The sequence below is a fragment of the Aythya marila genome, assembly GCF_965140915.1.
Source record: "Aythya marila genome assembly, chromosome: 4".
Taxonomy (NCBI): Eukaryota; Metazoa; Chordata; class Aves; order Anseriformes; family Anatidae; genus Aythya; species Aythya marila.
In genome coordinates, this window is record NC_139045.1 from 3,277,112 (window position 1) to 3,301,878 (window position 24,767).

Consider the following 24,767-nt stretch of genomic DNA (forward strand, 5'->3'; position numbering starts at 1 on the left):
AGCCCCTCTGTCTGTCAGGAAGGAAGGGAGCCGCTCCACTGGGCACAGTGGCTCCTCCACGCTCTGCTCAGTGACACTTGAGCAACGTGGATCCCCTCTGCCTGCTCCCATGCCACCAGCAGAACCCATCAGGCCGCCGGGCTCAAGCAGGCACGGTGCTTCTGAGCTGGTAATCTGCAGCTCAGCCCCATTGCAAGTTAATAAAAGATAAAATAGCAGGTTACTACCCAAAAGAGAGTTTTACAAGGGATGTGAGTATCCACAGACTTTAGAATGGCTTTTCCATCATGGCCTTGCAACCTCTCTTACATCTCTACAGCATGGATGAGAAGTGGCCAAAGGAACCTGCCAACAGCGAGGAGCAGATTTCTCCTGCTGGATTCAAGGAAATTCCTTCAAGGATTTCCCCACAGAAGTGAGAGTTTTCTCCTGCCTGGTAACAAACTGGTGAAGTGAAGGATTCCTCTCCACCACTAGCCCCTTCAGAAAGAAGCTACCGAAGGCCAGCGCTGAGAAGAGCCCCTCACGCACCACCTTGCAAACCACCAGATGAAGAACAATTTCCACCTTCCTGGCAGAGCCAGCCACAGAGACCATAAAAAACACTTGCCAAATGCACATTAGCCTGTGCCTACATAACAGCTGTGAATTACTGTAGATCAGAGCCTTGGGTATTTGAAAGGCAAGTTTATTGTTTTGTTGGTTTTGTTGTTTTTTTTTTTAAGTTCCATTTTTATGACAGTTATTTCACCAAGGCAACAGCAACAAGAGCTGCTGTTAAAGACAGCAATCGGAAGTTTTAAATGAAAAGCAGATCCTTCTTGTTCCCAGAGGAGTCCCTACCTGTGGAAAGATCAAGGTAAGATCTACCCACACATTTGGATCCTAGCCCATTGAAAAAAAAAATCACATTTCCTACTGCCACACCTGCCCATCACTAACTCCAAGCCAGATCCCACAGAGCAACTCCCATCACATAATGGGAAAAGCAGAGGAAAAGAACGGCTCTTCAGTCCTTGGCTTCCTCTTCCAGCCTCCTGCAGCAAGGAAGATCAAGGAACAAAACGTGGCCAGGTTAACAAGTGGAAGATGCGAGGCACTCATTTTTCTGGCTGAGGGGGTAACTGATAAGAATTGTTCTATACTCTATTTTTGTTCACTGTTATTTGTCTTCCCTCTCCTCCCCCTCAAAGCCTTACTGGTAAAGGAATTTAACTTCATTTACAGTGAAGGCAAGAGGAAGTTCTCTGGTATTTGTTAATTTCCAGCATTATGTCCTTCTAATTGAATTTCTGTGCATCTCTGCTTAGTGTCTGGCATATAATTGAAGGAGGCGGTTCATATAGTTCAGCCACCAGCACGAGCCAACCTAATGATTTTCCAGAGCTCACGATAGCAACAAGCAGCTTGCAGACAAATCCTTGAGGTCCTGAAGGAGCTGGAAACACAGCAGGTAGCTTCCACCAGCACACCCAGCCATGACCACAGCGTAGTCATAACAAACAGAGCTCCCCGTGGACTGCACCCACTTCAAGATAGCCAGCAGAGCTGAGATGTTGTCTTTTTCCAAGAAAAGCTACAATCCAACTGTGATCACAACAATTCATCCTATGGATTCGGGAAGTCAGAGCTACAGTGCTCCCTCTGGAATAACAGAATTTTCTGTCAAGTACAAAGATGGGAAAAAAGAACACAAAACATTTCTTTGAGTTTGGTACAGCTTTTCCCCAAACTTTCACCTACCTCAGAGGACCGCTTACTGTCTTTTGGGATTCAACTCACTGATGAAGCCCTTGAGTGTGCCCAGAGCTACTTGCTATTGTGGCTATACCTTAGCAAAAGGATTCATTAAATACTTTTTCCATTGCGCCTAATGGATGGTTAGGAGACAGTGTTTTGAGGAAAACAAGCAGATTCTGAAGCCAAGGAGTAAGATGCTGGCAGGAGGTGTTGTGAGCAGGAGGAGGTTTTAATGAGTGTCTTCTATTTCCATTTGAAAGAGTTCTCAGTATTGAGGTACACCCACTCAGCCCACAGACTAATCTGTACTTTTAAACACAAGCTTCTTGTTAAACAACAAAAAACAACTCCTCGGCACATTATATATCCTAACGGAACTGTCCTTGATGTGTGATATGAAGGCAAATTTGTTTCCTGCCAGCCTAATGGACTTCCAAGCTGCAGTTTTTCCACTCGTCTTAATGACTTGTTGCAATGGAGATGAGTGCTCTGTGCGCAGCAATGCCATCTTCTGGCACAGTTCTGGTGAGAAAGGGATCTTGCTGAATACCATTAAAAGAAAGCTCCTGCTCTGTGAAAATAGGAACTCAGGCTCCACAATAAATCTCGGATTTTCCCCTACACGCTGTTGGGCTGTAATTGTTTGAGGAACTGAAACAAAGAATGAGAATGTGTGCGGGGCTCCGTAGGAACAAACTCCCTCAAGTGGCTCTTCAAGGCGCACCCAAGCACGCCGATGAGAACGAACGTCACCGCTGAGTCCCGAATGCTCCAAGGTGAAGCGGTGCGGCTGCAGCCACAGATGGGTTCAAGGACGATTGTGGGGCAGTGCAGGAGCCCGGGAGGATGAACAAGCAGTCAAATGGAACCAGCTTGGCGTACCTCTGGGGAAATGCTTTCCGTATCGGCAAACCTTTCACACAGCTGAGTTTACTTTTGCATTCCAAGCCAGGAGATCTGCATTAAGCACCAGCAAACACTGAACATGCGTGCTATTTGTACTAAGGAAATAAATAAGGGCTACAAATTCACACCTTCCGCGTAGTTCTAATTCTGACTTTCTCCTGAACCATCCTATTTGTAATTTGCAGGTACAGTAAGACAAGCTTAAAATCAAAGGTCCCAACAAATCTATACTTATGCTTTTTTTCCAGAATCTACAAGGTTCACGTTCCTGAGTATATGGGAGTGCAGATTTCAAAGGATGAACAAGAAAGCCAGATGTACTCCAGAATAACAGCTGAAGGGAAATAACACTTGTATGTTTAGCTACTGTGCCATTTAATACCAAAAAACAAACCCACCCTGAAAATCAGATGTGCTGCAAAGATCTTGCTCAGTAAGATGTTGTTCTTTAAGAAAGCATTACTTCCACATAGTTATATTTTCATGTATGTTTTATAAAATAAGTGTTTAAAATCCACTAAGAAATGTTTTGGGTTGGCAATTTGTAAGACTTTTGGACACACCTGAAAGTGTTTTGCTGTCATCTCCAGTTTCCTTGATGTCTTTTTATCATCTTCCCTCTCCTTTGTCCCCACTCCCAAATGGTTTTGTTCTCCCCCCTCTCTCTGTTTTCTTTTAATTCAAATAGAAGGGGTCTTCCCAACGTCCCTGTCCCAAAGTTATCTTCTCATGGTTCTCGATAGTGCTCCAAGTTAAATGCACTTTTTTTTTTTTTTTTTTAAGTTGTCTCCTAAGTAGCACAGCTTTCATTAATGTTTTCAAGTAACCTCTTAATGCACATGATTGTGCAGAAAAGCTGGAAAAAATATTTATTTTATAAAGTAAGTTTACCAGTGGCTTTTTATTTTACAAAAGGATTTTGTAAGTTAAGTACCACAAAAATGGTTCAGAATGCACTCCAAGTCCTAGATTTCTATCTCATGTCGGTGAGCAGACTAACAGCCAGTCCCACCAGAAGTATCATTTTGGAAGTCAATGAAAACCAGGTGCTTTCTACATTGTGAAGTCTCAGATCCCCACGGCAATACCAAAAAGAAAAGAAAAGACAGTTTTTGAATGTTTTCATAGGCATGACTCTTCTGGGTTCAAAACAGTCACCCACCTGGCCCTGACACCAGCTTGGCAAGAGGTCTGACTTCGCAAACAGGAGTTGCTGCAGCATGTAGGCACGCTGATTTCCTCTAAATCCCAAGCCTCACAGTTTGGGCTTCCTGTGATGGTGCTCACAAAATTCAAGTTTGTCTTAATATTAGTTGGAAAGAATACATCATTTTGACAATCAGGGCTGTCTGAACACATCAGCATCTTGACCTGGCACGACTCACAAGGCTGTGGCCCAACAGCAAGCACTTCACTAAGCCATTAAAAGGAACCAAGAGGAGGAAATACATGGTTGTGCAGCCACCAGAATTGCTCTAAAAGCTGCCTGAATTATATTCAGGCTACAACATGAGTTCATCTCAAGTCTTAAGACAATACATACACAGAAAAACAAAACAAACAAAACACAAGCAACAGCAAGAAAAAAAAAGTCTGAATTGAATTGTTGTGTCTAACACAGAGCCAATTCCAAGAAGACAGTTTCCCACAGCAAGTGTATCTGGAGACCCCCGTTCCCAAGTAGATTCCCAATAGATTATGTTCAAGAGTTACAGATTAGGCTCCAGCCTCTCCCACCTCTTTTGCTGAAAACCTCTCTAGGTGCTGCTAATTCCCTCTCAGAAACTTGCTATTTACTCTTTCCCAATATTGCATATTTCAGGATGAATGTGCTTTGATAAGATTCTCTGCTCTTATTCTGACCGAGAGGGGAGAGGTATGGCCTACACAGGCATTCTCCTAAAACTGGTTTGATTTATCCGATAAACAGTTTAAGAGCCAGCCTATCAAAGCAGCCAGACAGGCACTTCCAAGAAAACCAGCCGATTACTGGAAGCATCTGCAGTTAAATAAAGTTTGTCCTCTGGACACGTTCACATAAGCAACCACTGACACTACCCTAATGCGTGGGGTAAATGGAACGAATCGGCAGCCACAGCCACTCAGAACATGGAGCTGAATAGCTGACATTGCAGCTTTTGTTTTTAAGGCTCCCTCAGCCAAGCATCTTGTTTGTTTCTGCCTCTGTGATGGAGAACAGTCCTTCAAATTGCTGCCCCAGACTTTGCACCCAAGCTGTCAATCACTGTCCGTTATTCTTTGTTTGTTTTTTAAGAGTAGCTAGCTAAACATTCAATTTCTCTAATTCTCAAGCAAAATCGTAAATAGCACAGCTATATGTAGCAAATACACAACAGCACTGAAATAAACAATGCCCCGGCAGCGTTACCATATGAAAATGGTGCTACTGAATGCTTGGAAACCGCCTATTTAGTTTTCCCTTAGTTTTACTACAAGCGAATTACTGGTTTCAAACCTCTGCTGAACCCTCGGTGATTTAGGCATTAATACATACAATATCAAGACAGAAAACGTGGTTTGTTTGTTTTTTTGTTTTTTTTTTTAAACCTTACACTTCCATCTCAGAAGTGGCACGTGGAAGCCAATCACGCTTCCAGTAAGGCCGTGCATGCCAACGGTAATACACCAGGGCAACTTCTAGAGGTGAGAAGGATGCAAACTGGCATGCTTGGGAAACAGCACGGCCAAGACACAGATGTTTGGAAGAGAAAGCTGCATTCCCTCCATCACATACAGCCATCGTTCCCTCGGTGTGAGGCAACAGACGTCTACCTGCCAGGTTTCTGCAGAGTGAGACAAGAAGTCAGGATCTGGGCTCCAATAGCAATGAATTCAAATACTCATAAAATTGCGTGTATATATAAAACACACCACTAATTTCAAAAATCACAAAACAAAACAAAAAAAAAAACACAAGGAGAGCACAGAACAGCCCGTGAAACACGAGCACATTTATGCGCAGGACATCCAAATTGGGTGCACCCTTCAAATATTTGGCTAGCTGTGTTATGACTTTTCTTCTAAACTTTGTGCGTCTGGGTAAACACACAGCTACTCCCCATCACTTCACCTCAAAAAAGAAAAAAAAAAAGGTAACTTATTTTTAAATTGACAGAGATGCCACTCTGCCCTTTAAGAAAAACACACTTGTTGCATCCTCTGTTGTGGGTGAAGCACACAGACACTGTTTCAGACAATCGACTTGCCTCGACCAAAGCAAAAAATTACCCAACGTAACCTGCAAGAGTCAGCCTTTTTTCTATAACAGTCCATGCCCCTAAAAAAAATCCTCTTTGCTTTGTAGTTATAATGGTTATAAACCACCCCCCAATTTTTTCTCCTCAATGTCCCTAATCGTAGCTGCACGCAGCTCAAGACCCTCTGACCCAGAACCTGCAGGTGAGGTGGTTTTCCACACGCATCCCCCACGAAGACATGCAGCAGGTCACATCCCACCCATCTTGCTTCAGCTCAGCTGAAGAGCAACTGTGTGTGTGCACCTGTGATGGATTTATAGCCTTACTCCCCGGCCAAAGAGAAACAAAAATGCACATGCTGATGGTGGAGGCTACTGTGCACTGCGCCTTCAGTTGTTGCTGGGGGAGTAGTAAGCAATAAGTTAGCCTGCAAGCCTTTTGAGCATTGCAACCATTGTTTAAGATCAAATGTCAACGTTACTTGTCACTTGTTAACACATCTACTGCCAGTGCATACTTCTATTTGAGTCAGTTTAATCAAGTTATTTTCTAACATTAATTGTTGTAAAGATAAGATACGAATATGAGGTATCATTCTTCCATTCTACGGTGCTCATGCAGAAACATTGTGTTTATGGCTGCTGATTTATTTTTTTTCCCTCAATACATGCAAAGTTTTAATATGTTTAAAAGTGAGGGTTGAAAATTGCATTTATTTTTTCTTTTGATATACACGTATACTACCTGAGTAAAGAATCTAGAGAATAACACAGAAAACAACAAAGAACAGAGTTTAACTACAGTGAAACACTGGGAGTATTAAATGAGAATAGTGCTGACGTAGTCCTCGCTGCTAGCTCCATTCTGCCCAAGGCTGGTTTTGTGCACAGGCACTTCCCAAAAGCGCTGGGCCAGCTCCACGAGCAGTACTTCCCACACCCACTAGAATACAGCCTGAAGTGCCTTAAGCTGCTGTGGGTGTCTCAGGGCCTCCCGCACACCACCCCTGCTCCCACACTGAAACAGACTCAAAAATTGCTTGAGCGATTTGGTGCCTCTGCAATTTGAAGCCCGCAAACGAAGCCTAACACCGAGTGCATCACGAGATGCAAAATTAACCCGCTGCAAAGATAAATGTGGATTCCAGGCAGAGGGTCACTTCCTTTCTGCAGCAGGCATTCAGCGTCACAGCTGGGGCGGCAGGTGGCTCAGCGCGGGCTGCTGCAAACAGCTTGGGCCCAGGGGAGCTTCCCAGAGCAGCGAGCAGCGACCGCAGCCACTTCAGCACCGTGAGGGGCAGTCGCTCAGGTGCTGCCCACACACAGCAAGAAAGCCAGGCTTATAGGTCACTGCCTGCCATTAATTTTATCCACCCCCACCCTAAAGTTCTTCCTGGACTGTAATTAAAGCAATACCCGGGATCACTTCTTTCACTGAGAGGTTTCCAGTTCTGAATCTGAACCGCTGATGACCTTATGGAAGTGATGGGCTCCTCTTAGCCACAAGTGTACAGAAATCTACAGAAAGGCATAAAATATCTTCCAGTGCACTCATAATCCAGAGAGATGAGTCTCACTCCAGTCAGTGTTTCCTTTGTGCACAAGACCATCTCTGAGCACGTCTTAGATGATCCCCTTCTGCAGGGACATTGAGCATATTTTGGGGCGTAATCCTGAAATAAGAAGTCCTGAAGCAGGGCACGGTTTCCAGACTTTCAGGATGCTTGGACAAGTGCTCAGAAAAGCCTGGGTGACACAGGCTGCAGGTAGCTCCAGAAGTGCTTCGGGCACGTTTCCAGCTGGCATGGGAGCAGATATCTGAAGCACTTCACATTAACCCATGAGGCCAAAGGGTTTGATTTAAGCAAAGCTGCCATTTGCCTTTCCCTTCTGCACTCAAATAAATCTGTAGAGTTCTTCCATGGGCTTCTTCAGCAGAAAGCAGCAGCTTGGTTGGTGCAAAAGTGCTGACACGATGCCTCTTGCTGCTGCACCTCCCTGCAGCCCCAGCACCTCCCATACACCAGCAATAACGCCCCAGCCATCCCACCTGTGCCTGTCTATCCATCCAGACGTACTCCAAAATATTCTGCTCAGGCTCAGGAGGAGGAAGAGATCTTTCCTCACCCCTTCTTTTCAACCGCTTTAGTCACCAATGTAAAGTTTCCCCATTTTTACAGCCTCACAGCGAGGTAAAGAAGCCTTAGTCTAATGCACACTTTAGTATAAACTGTGTGCATCTAGATACAAGAATTCTTTCACTTCTGGCAGAATATAAGCCTCAGAGCAGACATTTAATTGCACTGAAGGGCTAAATTGCATCCCCAGGTGAGTTTGTACAGGTTTTCCATGTGCGTGTGGTGTACGGGACTGACACCAGGAGCCCCGTGGTTTGCAGCTACGTTACGATGCCAGGAGTATTTCTCCCAACGCACACTGATTTCTAGATGCATATTTATGTTCTTCTAAATTTGACGCTTAAATTGCATAAAAATGATTATTTTAATTATATGTTAAATGGGCTTTGAGTGAAAAACATAGTAATTAACGTGATTAAAAATGCGATAGAAACATCGCCTTTTATAGTTATTCCTGGCTGGCACCGGGGCTAAGTACAAAAAAAGCCAATGGCTCTGCTATCGCAATCTATGTTACCATGGTAAGGGTGCTGCCATACATAATCCTATCTGCCTACAAACAAAGACCAAAAATATATATCTGTGTCATCTCCAGAGGAGAAGATTTAATTTTCCATTCCTCTATCACAGTTTCTGAAAACACATTTATCTTTGTAACTGCAGTTAGGCCAGAATTATTTAATGACAACTAGAGTTGCTATTAAAGAAGAGTTACGAGTTTAAGACAAAGATTCAAGAAACCACACAGTAAAATTTTTATTGTCATTGATTTCACAACACTTTACTACTTTACTTTTTTGCTCTAATCCTTTTAACTTTCTACAATAGGAAAATAAAATTGTCTTTGGAACCAACCTTAAGCCATTATTTTCCAACTTTTTTTCCTTCCAGATAAGCACATCATCATGCGCTGTCACAGCTAGCTCATGGGAGAAGCCTAGAGGGTTCATTGCAGTTTCTTCATGAAGTACAATCTCTTTGGTACACATGCTTCCTATTAGAGCTTTAAAGAATATGTACTACCAAAGCAAAAGAAAAAAAAATTTTTTTTTTTGAAAGAGAAATAATCATTACTCTTTCGAATAAGATTGGTTGAGCTTTTTTTTAGCATTGCATGTATGTTAGAGATGAGCCATTGTTTTAAAAAACCTGTTTCCGTGCAGTTATTATTATAGAATAAGTATTCTCAGGAATTGTTTAGCAAAGTCACTATTCTGCAGCAGGGAGCTGCTCCACACACACACACACTTCCACTTATAAGTTAATTCTTTGTATACACACACAAACCTGAGAAATTCCACTCGACATCCATCTGTATCAAAGATAAAATGAATACTCTCTAACAGATTCAGCCTACATCAAGATGCATTTTGCAACATAAACTCAAGCCACTTACTCTGCATTAACCAAGGAGAGTTAATTCCATGAGTGGATCTGAACTGACACCACGTTCCTTACGCAGACCCCAAATCTGCTGCCTTCAAGTGAGTCATTTTGTGACCTCATAAGAAACACAGGCTAATAAGATATTAAGCTGCAGCTGAAACTGAGGTGACCAGCTGTCCTCCATCCCTTGTTAAATAGCCACAGTGCCGGGTAGGTAAATGCTGCGTGGTCTGGGGTTTGTTTGCCATGGCAATAGCATTGTAGCAACCTGAGGAGTCAGCCTGGAGCTTCTTTTTACAGTACGTGGCATTTCTCGTGCTCAAAATAGATGGATCATAATTAGTATCAGAGTCATCGGGCCAGTCTATTATTAATCCCCAAAAACCCTATTATGCTGTTGCTCAGCATTTCTTTTCCTATGACTGAAGTGAATTTTTAAGACTAAACAAATTTTGGAAAAAAAAATCAAGGATGCAATACACCCAAACTTCCATGGAGAACTTACAGGGAAGAGGCATCTATGCTGCATTACTGCTGCCTACGGCTGATGCCACAGTAAAGCTCCACGTCTAAAGCCCCAGCAGGCACTAATCCAGTGGAAGCTCAGTGGGACAGTGGGCAGAGTAGGAGCTGGAAACCTCTGCTGCTTCTGACTGCAGCAAAGGACTGATCCTCCACAAAGCTACCATGAGCCTGTGTTAGCAGGGACCCCGGTTTCATCAAGTGCCGCTAACGATGCAAAGCCTTGACAGGGACTTCTCATGCTTTTGAATCCATTGGTGCGTCTGGCTGACACCTGAAAAAAGACTAGAAAGCCACAAAGCCAAGCCCAGGCAGCAAGGGAGCCTTAGCTGGTTGAACCACAGAGTGCTGAATGGGGGAAACGTGGGGAAAAAAGCACCACACAGCACTCTGGGCTGCCTGGTGGGATGTGCCAGGCAACCCAAAGAACCCAAGGACCCCATCAGAAGCACACACTAAGAGACAGACACCTCCTTCCCCACCCCAAGGACTCCCCAGCCTGCCAGGTGCAGTACTCCTGCAGAGCCCTCCAGAAGATGCTACGAGCAAGGTCAGAGATCTGGAAAGGTGAAGGCCATTAGCCTACACTAAGCGATAGCAGAGTTCAGGCACAGGTGCCAAGACCAGGAACAAATAAATTAGCTGCCAGGAGCAGTACTGGTCTGGGTGATAAGAGGTTATCACCCATTAGCACATGCTGAGCAAGCTATTTCATGTCACAGAAATAGAGCATCGATTGATCTCCTATGGTGCCCGAACATCGACTTACCAAGTCTTAAGAACGCATCCAAAACTTGTCAGACGAAATACTTCTCTATAGATTTCATCCACATTTGCTTTACTAAATATAGATTTTCTTCTTAGAGCTGAACAAACTGAGAGGGAACTAGCAGCCACTGGAGAAGACAGCAGCTCTGCAGAGGTACTGCTCAGTGTCTGTACTCGGCTCCTCTTGTTCACCACTTACCTACTTACCCAACTGCCGATGTAAGAACTGTAACACTTCCCCCTTTTACACTTTTGGGGTCACAGAAACTTAAGATCCTCTGTTTTTCTTGCCTCTTTTTCTCCATTTGCATCCTTAGAACCTCATAATTACTATAGAAGAACTCCCGGAAATCAAGGCTGTTAGTTTTTGTTTGCTTTAAACCAACCCTCATTTGGACAGCAATGGAAAAGCCTTCCATGCTCATGAATAAGTCGCTGGCTACTCCAGGAATTTGTGGACCTTCTCAAAATTTCAAGAGTCTTAATTTCCAAGATGGGTAATTAACTTGTAGTCGATTTATTACTACTTATTGCAATCAAAAGCACAAAGCAAGAAGTTCAAAGTATAAAACAAGCCTACTGCTCCAGCGAGCAACCCACTGTGACAGATAACACAAAGCAAGATTTTGCTGAACACAAGTTTTCCCTGTAGTGGTAAGAGCAGGCACCTAGCAGCTGAGCGTGTTCCTGCAAAGTGGATCAAGCAACGAGCACTCGCAGCAGGGATCTGGACTCCTGCTCTGAAGGTCTCCCTAGGTTCACATACAGACAAACGCACAAGAAAGCCTCACCTGGCAGCTCGAGCAGACTGCTCCAAAGCTTCCCACATTGGAGTTACACTTTGCTGAGGTAAGGTTCTGACCCAGCAGGGGCAGGTGGAAGAGTTTATTTCCCATTACTTCCAGCACATTACAGCCCTCGGGAGCAGCCCATTTTGCTCTCTGTGGAGCCTGCAGAAGGGTTTGCTAACACACACTCACTTAGGGGGTAAAAATAGGACTGCAGTGACATCTTTCCATCAATTACTGTCACCTGGAAAATCATGTGTGCTCCCAGGTGCTGGTGAGTGACCAAGTCAGAAAAGCTCAGGCCAGGAAGAGGAGAGCCAGCCCTAGTTTCAGAGTTTCAAGTGTGCACTGATGTCATTCATACCACAGAGTCCTAAAATTGCTGGGACATCCACCTCAAAGTGCCAGCCAGCCAGCAGACAGCATGGAGCACATCCCAAGGCGGCAGTGAGGCCAGCAATAACTCAAGGTAGAGCACTTCCAGTGTAAGTCTGCCTGCTACAGAAATAATGCTCATAAACAGCCTCGTTAAAGGCCAGGCTCAGGTTCAATAAGCTATTTATATGAAATGCAAGACTAAATTATTAGTGACATGATCTAGAACTAAAAATCCCCGAAGTTTGCAGCGCTACGGGAGTCGGAGATGTGGCACGTGACGCCCCCGTCTGCTGCCCCGGGCAAACCCACAGACTTTGGCTTCTGTGCACCGACCAGCTGCTGCTCGCGGCAGGAGCTAAAATATCATCTTGAACCGAGGCCAGGAGATCAGCGGCTAGCCAGGGCAACTTCAAGTTCCCAGAAAGCTCTTGCACAGTCACGAGAGGATCCTCCTCATGTCAGAGCCCTGCCCCTCTCTCTGCCAGCTCCAGCGCCCGCCATGCGTCCACACGGGGCACACATGAGAGGGAGCCACAGCCACAGCCACCCACAGCTGCTGGAAGCAAACCGGCATTCCTGAGAGCAGCAGCAGCAGCTGAGGGTCACAGATGACCGAGTGCTGGCAGCCACTCCACGGCAGGAGGAGGAGGGAAAGCTAGATTTTTAGAGAGATAAAATAATAAACAGAAACGTCTCAGAGGACCCGTGGAGCTGCAGCGCATGAAATAGCACGCAGAAGATTCGTCAGAGGAGGTTTGGTTGTGAGAGCTCAAGGCCAGCTACTACTAAGAAACATAAAAAAAAAAAATAAAATTTCTTCAGAGTTCATTTTCTTCTCTTGGAGGTGTGTGTGTGAGGGAAGGCAGAGCGCCGAGTGGGAGGCATTTTTAATGCAAGAAGTCTGGGTGCACAGGAGTTATGAAAGGGAAACCGCCCTCAGCTGAGGGCAAGGATATAGTTAGGTACGTATGCTGGACTTTTAAAAAGCAATGAATAAAAAAGAAACTGCAACAATTACTCTTCTCGTGTAAGCTACCTAAATAAGTCTGGACACCCTCCATCTTCTCAGAAGTAGGCTCAAAACAATATTTCACCATTAGAGCTAACATAAGCGACATCATCATTCACAGCACAGCTTTATTAGTTGAATCCACCCTCTTTGAATGCTCTAAACACATTCCCATCCATCGGATGCTTGGTAACAACCCACAAGATAAACATTTTCCAACCAGACACACAGCTTAAGTCAAGACCTCTCACACCTTTTACTGCCTTTCATATACACCTTGATATTTTGTCACATCAATTTGTGCCACGCATCCCACACAGAGCCATTGTTCTCAAGACAGTCACACAAACACATTCGTGCACCACGTTAACATTTAATTTGCTTTGCAAAGAACAATCACCACAGAGATCAGAAGCTTTGTCGTTTAGTCTATTATGAAATAAATCTACCACTTATATGCAAGTCGTGACCTTTAAGGCCTTTAGAATAAGCAATACTGAACACGATGCCTGATGCAAGGATTTCAGCAGAACTAACTGGGCATCTGGAGACAACAGGATATTAAAGGCAATGGAGAACAGCATCGTAGTTATGTCGTCAGCAGGTCAGCACAGAAACCCACTGCTCCCAGGGCAGGAGATGTGTGAGCTCTGCAAGAGGACAGTCGCGCTGTGTATCCCTCCTCCCTGGAGGCATCATCTTAACACAGCCATTACCTCAATAAATAAAGCAATTTATAAATAAAGCTTAGATTAAGAAAGGGATGCATCTCGTTAAGATTTCTTACCACTTTTCAGAAAACACAAGCCTTAAAACCAAGAACTCATAACTTCTGGAGGTTTGCCTTGGTTATCAATGGTTATTGACACCACTGAAAGAGAACTCCTGGAAGTGGGAGGTCAGTAGCCTGATCTGCTGTAGCTGCCATTTTATACACATCACTGGAGTTGAATACAAAGAGTTAATAAGGCAAACACTTTTCCAAAATGCTTTGCAGGGGTTTTAGATGAATGAATGAATCCTTGTTGTGTAAACAAAGATTCCTTTAATATAGGAAGTCTCAAGTAACTGCCCCATTACATATTGTACTCTTAGTACTCTATAGAAGCAACACAGTTCTGCAGAAAAAAAAAAGAAAAAAAAAACTTAAAAACTAGACAACCAAAAAAAGAAAAACTATGATGTACAGCACAATCATCTGCTGTCTCTGCTTGTAAGTACTATGCAGTCCCACAGCTCAATGCAGTCTTTTTTTTTTTCCATGTATATCACAGTTGAGATTCCCCACGACTAGAGCTTTAATTCAATTCAATCTAGAAATGCAGAGCACTTGCACATAAGTAGTACCAGCAGCTATTTCACAGACCAAGAGAAAATAGATGCAAACATTGTTCTAGAATACTATTAGTCAACTTACCAGAAGCACCTTTATAAACAGTATTCCCCAAAGCTCCGAGGGTTTTAATTTTGAGTTCTGAGGCAGGGGAAGAGTAGAGTGTGACTCTGACATGGTTGCCATAATCTCATTAGCAAAGCCAACATACTGCTGCTGTTGCCTGTCTACTGCGGATTTAGTAACCACTAGCTGAGATTGCATGTGCAGTGAATTATCAGAAGAATGTCAGGACATTAAGCACTGCACATTAATCATACTATTTTAAAATTATGATCAGAAAACGGAGTATTTTTTTGTTAAAGTGAAAGAGAAATTTCACATCATAACTCATTTTTGGTTCTGAAAAATCTGCAGCATTGCACATTTAACCCATTTTCTATAAGGTGTTACTCCTAACACGTTCAGTGAATGATGTCCAGCTTTCAGTACAAAAGCTCTGACAGAAACCTTAGCAGACCACTTCAGCCAGATGCCCACTTACATCGTTAAAAAAAAGAAAAAAGCCTTCATGTCAACAATGGATTCCCAATAAACACAGCTTGTTTCCCCTCAACAAGATCATAATACTACAGAGTAATGAATAGCAGTTTCTAACTCCTCCCCACTACCTCAGCCTTCACTTTTTTTTTTTTTAATGCAACTGAAGAGTGCATATTGTGGTTATATCTTGAAGCCTACACCCTGCTAGGCAAGGGAGTTGATTCTAAATTTCCAGTTTACTCACCACCCCAGCAAGGACAATAACGCATTTATACAAGAGAAAGGAGAAGGAAGAGGGAGGAACAAACACACACAAAAAAAAGGACATATGAGAGCAGAACATATTGTGTTTTGTGTTTAGCGAAGTCTCTTCCCCACTCAGGCAGTCAGTCCTTTATTGATGGTTAACTAGGAAGCTACTAAAAGCCATTTGCCAATTACTGTTTTTAAACACGGAAAAGATCTCTCTCAATAGAAGCATGTACCAACAGATGGACAGGAGGCCCAACACTAGAGTACTCTAATCACCAGCAAAGCATATATCTCCATTCAAGGAGCACAATCTCAGCGACTATAGGTTGAGATAGACACCTTAGAGCAAACTCAGATACCAAGATTATTTCCCCATTGCTATCAGCCTTTTCATTCATCACACCATAGAGCGATATCACATACAGGGCTGTATCACAAGATAGCAGAACGGTGACTCAAGTCAAGTGGAGCTGTTGTGGTTTCTGGCAGGAACGCCGTCTGAAGGCAGCCTGACCGTGCCCAGGGAAGGCTGTATGGCTGCTTGCAGGGTGGACAGCAGCAGCTCCAAGGAAGATGTATAAGCCCTCTGCCCCAAGGCTCTCCAGAGCACACCCACACAGAGACAACCAGAAACTGGCAGAGCCTCAGAGACTACCCTAGAAGAGGTTCATGTTGCAGTGCCACACAGATCCTTTCAACATAAAATCCAGAATCCCCCATGAAGGCAGCCTCTCAATAATAACTTCATAACAAATCCAAAATAAAATGTGTTCACCATGACTTTCATATTCTACACTAAATGCTACTATTACTTTACAAAAAATACTCTTGGTAGGGGACAGAGAGGCAAGGATTAAGAGCCCCAAGTCATGCTTCCCTGAGACACACCATACATAGCGCAGAAGGGCTTACAAGGAGGCCATTTGTTCGGCTTCCACATTGTAATTGTTACACAGCACTATTCCTTCAATATTTAATTGCCAGCTTATTGAGCAAATCCTCCTGGAAACACAAGGCATGCAGAAGCAGCTTTTTCTCGAGCACGCTGTAGAAAATATTAGCTTGAACTCCTGCCCCAGCACAGCCCAACCTGAGGGAGCAGGCCAGGCCCTCACCACAAAATGGCGGGAGCACTGTGAGAAGGCTCCCGGCCCCCTCAGCAAGGAGAGCCCCCATGGGCTCCCCTCGCATTCAAAACCTAACACAGACAGCTAAACCTCAGCCTCCAGTAAAACCACCACACACAGATCTTATAAGGGAGGGAAATCTCCAGAAGAAAACCAAGTTTCTCTCAAATGCTCTCTTCTTCTCATTGGATATATATGCATAAATGAGCGAGCACACAGAGAAACTTCAGACATCGAAGCAGAATAACTCTAATACCAACACATCCCTTAAGCAGTCGCATTGAAAGGAATATAAACCACTACCTCAGTGATTGTCCACCAGCAACAAGCCTAAAACAGCCTCACCCTTACCAATGATAGAGCTCTACTGAGGTAACGCAAACTTCTTCAAAGTCTCTTCCTACATGCTGCTTCTAGCACCTTCTCGGTGGCTGCCCAGTAAGCGACCAGCTGGGTGAGTTACAGGATCTGAGTGTAATGGTCCTGCTTCAAAATTAGTACCAGCTGCCTGTGTTATCATGGCCCTCAAGCAGGCTCCTTGGCTGCAGCCATATCACAGATGTGCCCACAAGGCTGCTAGCAGGTGTGAGGGCTGAGGCACCGGGCTAAGCCAACAAAAAAAGCAGTAAAAGACTGATAAGTTTAAGGAAATCCTTTCCCTGAGACTTCAGGAGGGATAATTCTCCTCACCATTAGCTGTTCTCCTGCACAATCACTAGTCTCTCCTCACGTCCCTAAATGCCACCAAGGGCTGCCCAGCAAGCCTTCAGATCCAGCCAGGGTCTCCCAGCCCCTGGGTGTCTCCCCCCAGGGGTGCCTTGCCCTAGAAGCCCTCTCAGTGTCTCTGTCTGGTTGTGATTCACTTGCTTTGCTTATCAAGTGAAAAACTGCAGTGGGGCTAAGCAGCAAGCAGCCTTTGGCTCTGGTGCTCCAGCTTCATGTCCCAGCCCCTGCAGGCCTGCAGCCAGGCACCTCAGGGGGGTCTCCACCAGGATGTTTTGTCCATTTAATAAATACAAACTCATCCAATTTTATCTTTATATGCCCAGGAGCAAGCCATAATACTTGAACAACAACTTACCTATTTTCCTTCCCACCTGACTTAGATATCCCCTGATACTACACATACATCATAGCACCTGACAGTATTTACTAAATTAGGCTGGGAATATATTTAATACTCATTGACACAATCTATGCTTGGACTTAATTTACCTTTTTTTTTCAGCTCTTCCACACTCTTCCATAAACTAAGAAAAGGCCAGACTGGAACAGGAATGGATTTGAACACTTTAATTCTTCCCTTTATAGCAAGCTTAAAAACGCTAGCTCAGGCTAAACTGGTTTTCATGACAGTGATAAATCTTTGTACTTGGTTTCTGCATAAATTGGGACCATTCATTGTAGTTCCCTCACTCCAGAGTCTCCTGTATGATCAAAAGGATTTATTAATACTACTAATTTTTAGGATCGCAGACCACTCCTTTGACTAAAATTAATCAATCTGCAGTCATGGTATCTCATAGACTCTACTTTGCAGCTATCATATGTCATGAACACAGAACTAAATATAAAGCATTTGCTGTAATTTTGCACATACAAGATTTTTATCATGGAGAATGTTTGCCGCATTTTTTAAAAAACTCCAGTATCTCTGTTGCCTGCCTCAAGACTCAATTGTGTTCAGGTGACTGAAGCACAAATGCTGAGCTGAACTGTAAGCAGCAGGCTAACCTTCGAACCACATTTACTTTTGGAAAGTATCCCTCTTAGCCTTTATCTACACCATCAGCTTTAGGCAGTGCCAGGAATTAGTGTGGTTGTACTTCCCATCCATCCTCCCTGGTATGTGCTTTGTGTGCAATCCATTGCAACATACCCCTTCGAATCATCATCATTTGTGATTCCTTAACTGACTGCTACAGAAAGCAAGCATTTAAAAATAACTCCTCTCCCTTATGTACACGCTCTTCTCCTTCAGGGATTAGATAATCTCCATGCCGCCCAACCATATGCCAAGGCCCAGCCCTTAGGTAACAGGAAAAATTTGCAGGGGTGAAAACCTGGAGCCAGAGCTGTACCTTTAATTTCTGCTTGCAAATTCCCTTCGTGTTTGGCTGGGAAGCAAGCTTTCAAAAATTACTGCTTCCCGTTTTTTGATTGTGGGCGTTAAAAAAAATAAAAAAAAAATGACAGTGTGGCAGAAATATGTTTGTTATCCTACAGTGCGTTATCATATATTGCAATTCCATTTCTAGGACCACTTAAGCCATTTTCTCCAGAGACTGAATCAGTGTAAAGGACAGACAGGGAAGGGGGAAGAATTAACATTGCACAGTCCTTAATTCTTTTAGCTTGTAACTACTGAGTGTTTGACTTTGCAACCTAAATAACATTGCAGCATAGTAATTTTTGTATGTAATCTAGACACATGTAGTCATTTATGCACTAACCATAATTACTTTTTCTTACATTAGCCTATATCTATTATGTAACAGGTTCATTATGCGTTATTTTTCATCATTTAAAATTGGTGAGAAGCCATTTTCTAGCACATTTTTTCCTTTGATATGGCATCTACAGTTCACAGAAATAAAAATGTTCATTTTGGTAGCTGTTCTCTTTACTCAGTGCCGTGATGCCTAAGCAAGCATTTCACTATGCTGGTTTTCAAGTCATTCAAGTTTTGAACAAATGACTTCTAATCCTTAATAGTAGCAGAAGGTAAGATTAAAAATAAGTTGGAATCAAATTAAAGTCCAAAGAATCCTTGATAATGGGGAATTCAAACCAATCTAATTTTTGACATTATGGAACTAGGCTCCACGCCAGCAAAGAGGTGAAGGGAAACGACACAATATTCAAGGCAAAGCTACAACAAGGGTGGGCTGGTAGGAGCATCAACCTAAACCAGCCATGGAAGAGAAGCTTCAGGTATCCTCAAATGCCACTGTTAGGATGTCCTGCAGCAGGAAAGCCCTGGGGAATGGGGTAAAGAGCACTGGGCTAGAAAAGGCAGCACCCAAACACCCCAAGTAATATGTAAGTACAAGTAGTACAAATGGTCCAGAAGATCACCTCTGCCATTGCAGTGGCACACAAGCTTTCAGGAAGGTTATTTTTTTTCTCCTTCACAAGAGCAAAATATAAAAAGCGACAGGAGAGTTGCAGGGAGAAACTCCTTGAGAAAAGCAAGCAAAAAGAAAACCAGTTCCTGCAGTCCCCCACACCAACTGGAATGCTCCCGGTAACAGATTTTTGTCAGCCCCTAGGTGGAGACCTCATACCGATCAGACCACATCTGTTAGATTTTAGGTAACCTGCCAGGCTGCAAAGCGGTGTCATTTCAGCAGAGAGATGCTCTGCTGCTGCTGCTGCATCCAAGAGTCACGTTTGGCACAGCACACGAGGCCAGACACACTTCTTCTTTTCACCAGCCTCACCCACATCTGGCTCTCCCAGTTCTAGTACCGAGGTACTGGGTAAAATCTGAAGATCTCATATTCCCCTCTCTTGAGTATTCAAGCAAATTTCTTGCTCTCACTGATTTGCAGTACAGGATGATTTTGCCATGGAGAAACAGAACGACAGCTCTGCTCTGCATCCTCCCACGTCCACAGCAGCACTCTTTGCCTGAACACCATGGTGGATCCTCTCTCTTTGGTTCTCGCTCCAAGATGAGTTTGGCACCTGTGAATGCTTACATCCTTTGAACATTTTTGGATTGCCAAATACATCCAGCCATATTTGGGAAAAAGAGGGTTTGTATGGGAAGAAAGAGGACTTCCATTTCCAGGCATTACTTTACAGACAGTTCTTTTCCCAAGAGAGAATTATAAGGAATAAAGGGATTTCAGGGGATCTATAAAGGCATTGGGAAAATTACCATGTTACTGCTATGTATTGCTTGACAATAAGTAATTTTGACTGAGATGAGATAAATCACAATAAAAGACACTCCTTCACCTTTTCTTTTAATACCAAACACTGCATTAAGATCAGTGATCTTAATGCTCGGTGATGAGCATTCATATTCAGAGGCACAACAGGATAGCAGTACCTAGGTGCCATGGCAGGTAACATGGGTGGGACACCTACAGGAGGAGATCTGGTCTTCGAAATAGGACCCCAAAACGGTCTGAGGGTTACTTACTGCAGTGGGAAACCCAGTTTCAGTCTCTTATGCCAAACAAGGCAGAAAATGAGTTTACAGCTGAGTGTCTCACAGTCCAGACACATGGACTTCTAAAGCACTTCTCTCCATTTCACCAAAAAAAAAATAAATGTTGAAGTTTGTCCTGATGTGGGGCAGCAGAATAACCCAAACCTTCACAAAACTGCAAAACTGCTTCTTGCCTAGCTCTACCATTGATTTTATTTCTCTTGCTGACATGTTCTTGTTTCTAAGATATCTGTATGGTGAACAGTTTGCACAAAACAATATATTTGGGTATCTCTGCCTCACATTTTTTCACTTTCTGCTTTAGAATGCAGCCAAGTCACTGGACATGATGCAGTCCTTCAAGGCATCTACAGCATTAGCAAGAGGATCTTCTGTTTCTTGTAGCAAAGGTGTTGGATTCTTCACTAAATCATACAAACAGTGTTGTTTAATTCAGTACTCACAAGCTCTAGTATTGTCGGCCTATTTTCCTTTAGCAATATATATACTCAGCTCAAATCCAAAGCACTAAACAACCTTAGTTTTATGTTACCCTGTAAACAGAAGAATTATTACTATACATATTTTCTGACAACAAGCTAGGTAGCTTGCAGCTTGAACTGATTAAAAATATTTCCTAGGAAACAGAAAACAGTAAAAGTGTTTTTTTTTTTTTGTGCGTGTGTGTTTTTTTTAACACCAGTTTGCTTTATTTTAGTCACAGAAACACTTAGATAAAATATTAACTCCAAATAGGATTCCCTGGTGATACATTTGTGGTGGCTGAGGAGGGCAGTCTGTGGCAGTTCTGGGGTCCAGGCACTGGAAGAGCTTCCACAGAGTCTGGAAGAAGGGACCTGTCTGCCAAATGGGCAAGGGGAGACACACAAAAGGGTTAATTTAATCACATCCAAGTGACAACATCAGCCCCAAATCCCAGTCTTCCCCTTCAGAATTAATTTGGTTGGTTTGTTTCTTCTACAGACCGTGTGTTCTGATGTGAGACACTTTATACTTGGTTTTAAAATGATGTATTTATTAATATGGTTGTATTTTTTAGCGTGAGGATAAGCGTTTAAATTTTCTTCTGACAACAGAATTAAAGCCTTGGCAACCAGAAAGAAAAAAAATGGAATTAACTCATGTGATGACTAATGAGAGAAACAACATACATTCTATTCCAAACACTGCACTCTCCAATGATGTAATTTACACTGTCTTTGCTCCTTTTGTTCAGTACGTTCCTAAGCTTGACATGATAAATTTCAGTAGTATCTGACTGCAATGTTTGACTCAGCAAGGTGTACTTTAAGCACAATCTAAGTGCTACAACTCATGTGTTTAAGCTCCTGCTCAAACAGGCTCACAGATGCAAATAATGGCCTCAGTTCTGGAAGCATCCCCAGATGTATCTTTAACATAAAGGTGAGATTCAAAGGTCTCTCAAATTGATTGATAGCAGAAACTCCCCAAATATAACTTGAGCTCAAACAACATCTTCAATGGCTTTTGATATCAAGCTGAAAAACAGGAGTGGCTTCAAGAACTGTTGGTAGACAGTGGGAATTCAGCATGCTGTTGATTTCGGTTCTCCTGAGGGACTGTTTTGGCAACTGCACCTGGACAGAATAATGTCAGGACAATGGTTTCAAGCACCTGTATTCACCCCACTTCTGTTTTGTAGTCTCCCAGTCCTACTCCCCTTCCCCCCTGAGGGTGTAAGAGATGTTTGGTGTAGTTCGAAGTTGGTAATGATTTATAGAAAAATTGATTGGGTTTAGCCAGTGTTGCATTCCTTACCTTGGTCTTGAGTGGCTTTGTTTATTTATTCATGTACTTTTAAAATTCCTGTGAAGGTCATCCAATAAGTCCTATGTATGTTGCCTTACTGAAGAGTAGAAATTCAACTAAAGACCAGACCCTATTACAGCCATAGTTCTGAAACATGACTGCTGAGTGACTTCTTTCTAAACATAATTAACAATAATTCTAAATATACAGTGGACAAAATGCATAGGATGACAGTAAAGCAGCTGAATAAGTCAAATCTTTTCATGAGTGATTTCCACTTACTAATTTGGGATATCACATTGTCATTTCGTTCTGCGTAAAACGAGTAATGTCATGAAAAGACAATCCATAATGCTAGAAATTGCTAGAGTGGAGAGCAGAAACCAGCCCACTTTGCTCATTTCTGACTGCTCACACCACAACTGCCAGATCACCTCTCCGAGGGCCCGGCTTTCTGTGGGCTGCAAGATGCATGCAAGGCGTGCTGCTGTCCCCCTGCACATCTTACTTCCATACTGCCTTCCCCATAAAGCCAGCTGTCCTCACATTTGGAAGCACCCAGCTGAAAGCAGCTGCTTGGTCTAGCAGGGCTTCACTTCCTTCATCTTCATCAGCAGCGAGTGGCGAGTGCTTGTTAATTATGGCTATTGACAGTGATAACCTCTCGCTGCCAAAATAGGTCACTGGGAGCCCGGTGTTTCCCCTGCTGTAATGACCCAGAGCTGTCTGGAGAGCAGAGGGTTTGAGATGGGTGGGATCAAGGCAGGAAGCAAGCCATCACCGAGCGTCTCGGTCACTGCCTGGAGTGATACCATGGTCCAGCAAACACACCGAATAAACCTATGTGCTGGCAAAAGGCAGCTTTCATGAGGCTGCCCGGTGCTTGGGGCTTCTTCATGGCCAGGCCTTTCTCTGCTCGCTACCTGCAACTGCTTTTTGCCCCCCAGCGCTTGTCACCTCTCCTGCTGGTACCGCTGGCTGCCCTGAGGAAAGCTTGCCAACGGACAGGAGAGAGCCCTATTCATTTATCTCTCTCCTAATGCCAAGCTGCTAAAATCAGGACACTTTTTTCCTCCGGTTCCCAGCTGGGGAGGGATGAGCAAGTGCCAAAATACTTGGGGGCGAGGGAGAGAGGCTGTTCTCCTGGTGTTTCCAGCCGGGACCAGCCGTGTCTTGAAAACTGATGCCAAAGCCATTTTGCTCAAGGTACCCGGCTCAAGCTTCCAGTGTGCTACGGGGCCAACAAGTTGGGATCGTCGCCCAAACTTCCCGACGCCCGTCCGAACGCCGAAGCCCTGCACTTCCTCAGGAGCAGCACTGCCAGCGTCTCAGCAAACGATGAAGAAACAAAAAGAACGGGGTGGCATTTACATTTGGATTTATGTTCAATGCATACGTAGCACGCTACTCTGATCACTCACCGGGAATCCTCCTTTTGCAACACCTTTTTATTTATCAATCCTAGCACGACAGCACGAAAACCTTCGCACGGGAGAGCAAACCGACCGCCAAGGCACCGTCCCCACGCTCCCACGGCCAAAGCTGGGTGCTGGCGGGGCACGGCCACCGTCCCCCAAGGGACAGCGAGCCGGGTGCGGGTGTCACGCAGCACCCGAGATGTAAATCAATGCAGCAGCGCTGCGAGCTGCTCGCAGCGGGTCGGAGCAGGGGTGAGGGGGCTGGCGGGGTGGTGCGTGACACGGACTGCGGCGTTACTCGTGCCTCTGGCTGCGCCACGAAGGGCACCTCAGCCCCGTGCGAGGCGGTCTGGGGGGGGGGGGGGGGCGATTTGGCTTTTTTTTTTTTTTCGCGATTATTTTTTATTATCTTTATTGATGGGAGACACCAGCAGAGAACAAACGGGGCCCTCCCTCAGCGCCCCCCCCCCCCCCCCCCCATCAGGGTCCCCCCTCAGGGCGGCCATTCCGGGCTCTCCCCTCAGGGCACCCCCTGGGGGCGGCCATTACCTTGCGGGGTCCCCCCCTCGCCGCCGCCCCCTCGGGGCAGCCCCCAGCTCCCCCCCAGCCCCCGGGGCAGCCGGAGGGGGCCGCTCCCCGCCGCCCTCGCCCCCCGCCCCGCGCACCCACCTGGCGAAGGCGCGGCGGGCCGGCGGGGGGCGAGGTGCCGCCTCCCGGGGCGGGGGGCGCGGGGGCGGCCATCTTCTCGCCCCGCGGCTCCTTCCCGCCCGGCGCCCGCCTCTCCTCAGCTCCCCGCGGCCGCCACCATGCCCCGGGGGGCTCCCTCCGCCGCGGGGGTGACCTTGCCGGGGACGGTGCCGGCGGCTCCGGGCTCGCCGCCCGCCCGGGCCCCGCGGGGGATGCGGGAGGGAGCGGGTGGGTGCCGCCGGGGGGTGGGGGGGGGCCGGCGCGGCGGGGTGCCCGCAGCCGGCGGAGGAGGAGGAGGAGGAGGAGGAGATGGAGGAGGAGGAGGAGGAGGAGGCCGGGCTGCCGATGAGATCATGGACAGCTCCGACACACACGGCGGGGAGGACCCGCCTCGCAGCCCCGCGGGCACACGGACACCCGGCACCCCCCCCTCAAACCAGCGCTTCATTGCCAGAGGGCTCCTGAGGTGGCACAGGGCACCCCGGCTGAGCCCCCAGCCTGGAAATACGCCGATAAAGCCGCGTTTTGGGGTGCCGGGGGAGTGCTGGTGCTCTCAGGTGTGGCTGTCAGCACGCTCCGTGCTGTTTTCAGCTGCCAACCCC

At 45.2% G+C, this 24,767-nt stretch overlaps 1 protein-coding gene across 15 annotated transcripts in view; it reads right to left on the reverse strand.

The window, feature by feature from the left end:
- The window catches only part of ANK2 (ankyrin 2), a 336,396-nt gene extending 311,996 nt beyond the window's left edge, over positions 1 to 24,400 (reverse strand). For 9 of the 15 annotated variants that reach the window (XM_082759098.1, XM_082759096.1, XM_082759093.1 and 6 more), the window contains exon 1: positions 11,469 to 11,666. In XM_082759098.1, coding sequence (XP_082615224.1) covers positions 11,469 to 11,573 — 105 coding nt within the window. In that variant the 5' untranslated portion in view covers positions 11,574 to 11,666. Of the gene's footprint in view, positions 1 to 11,468; positions 11,667 to 24,147 lie in introns of those variants that run through there. The other 6 variants (XM_082759087.1, XM_082759101.1, XM_082759095.1 and 3 more) reach the window with 1 other exon arrangement.
- Between the last annotated feature and the right edge of the window lie 367 nt (positions 24,401 to 24,767).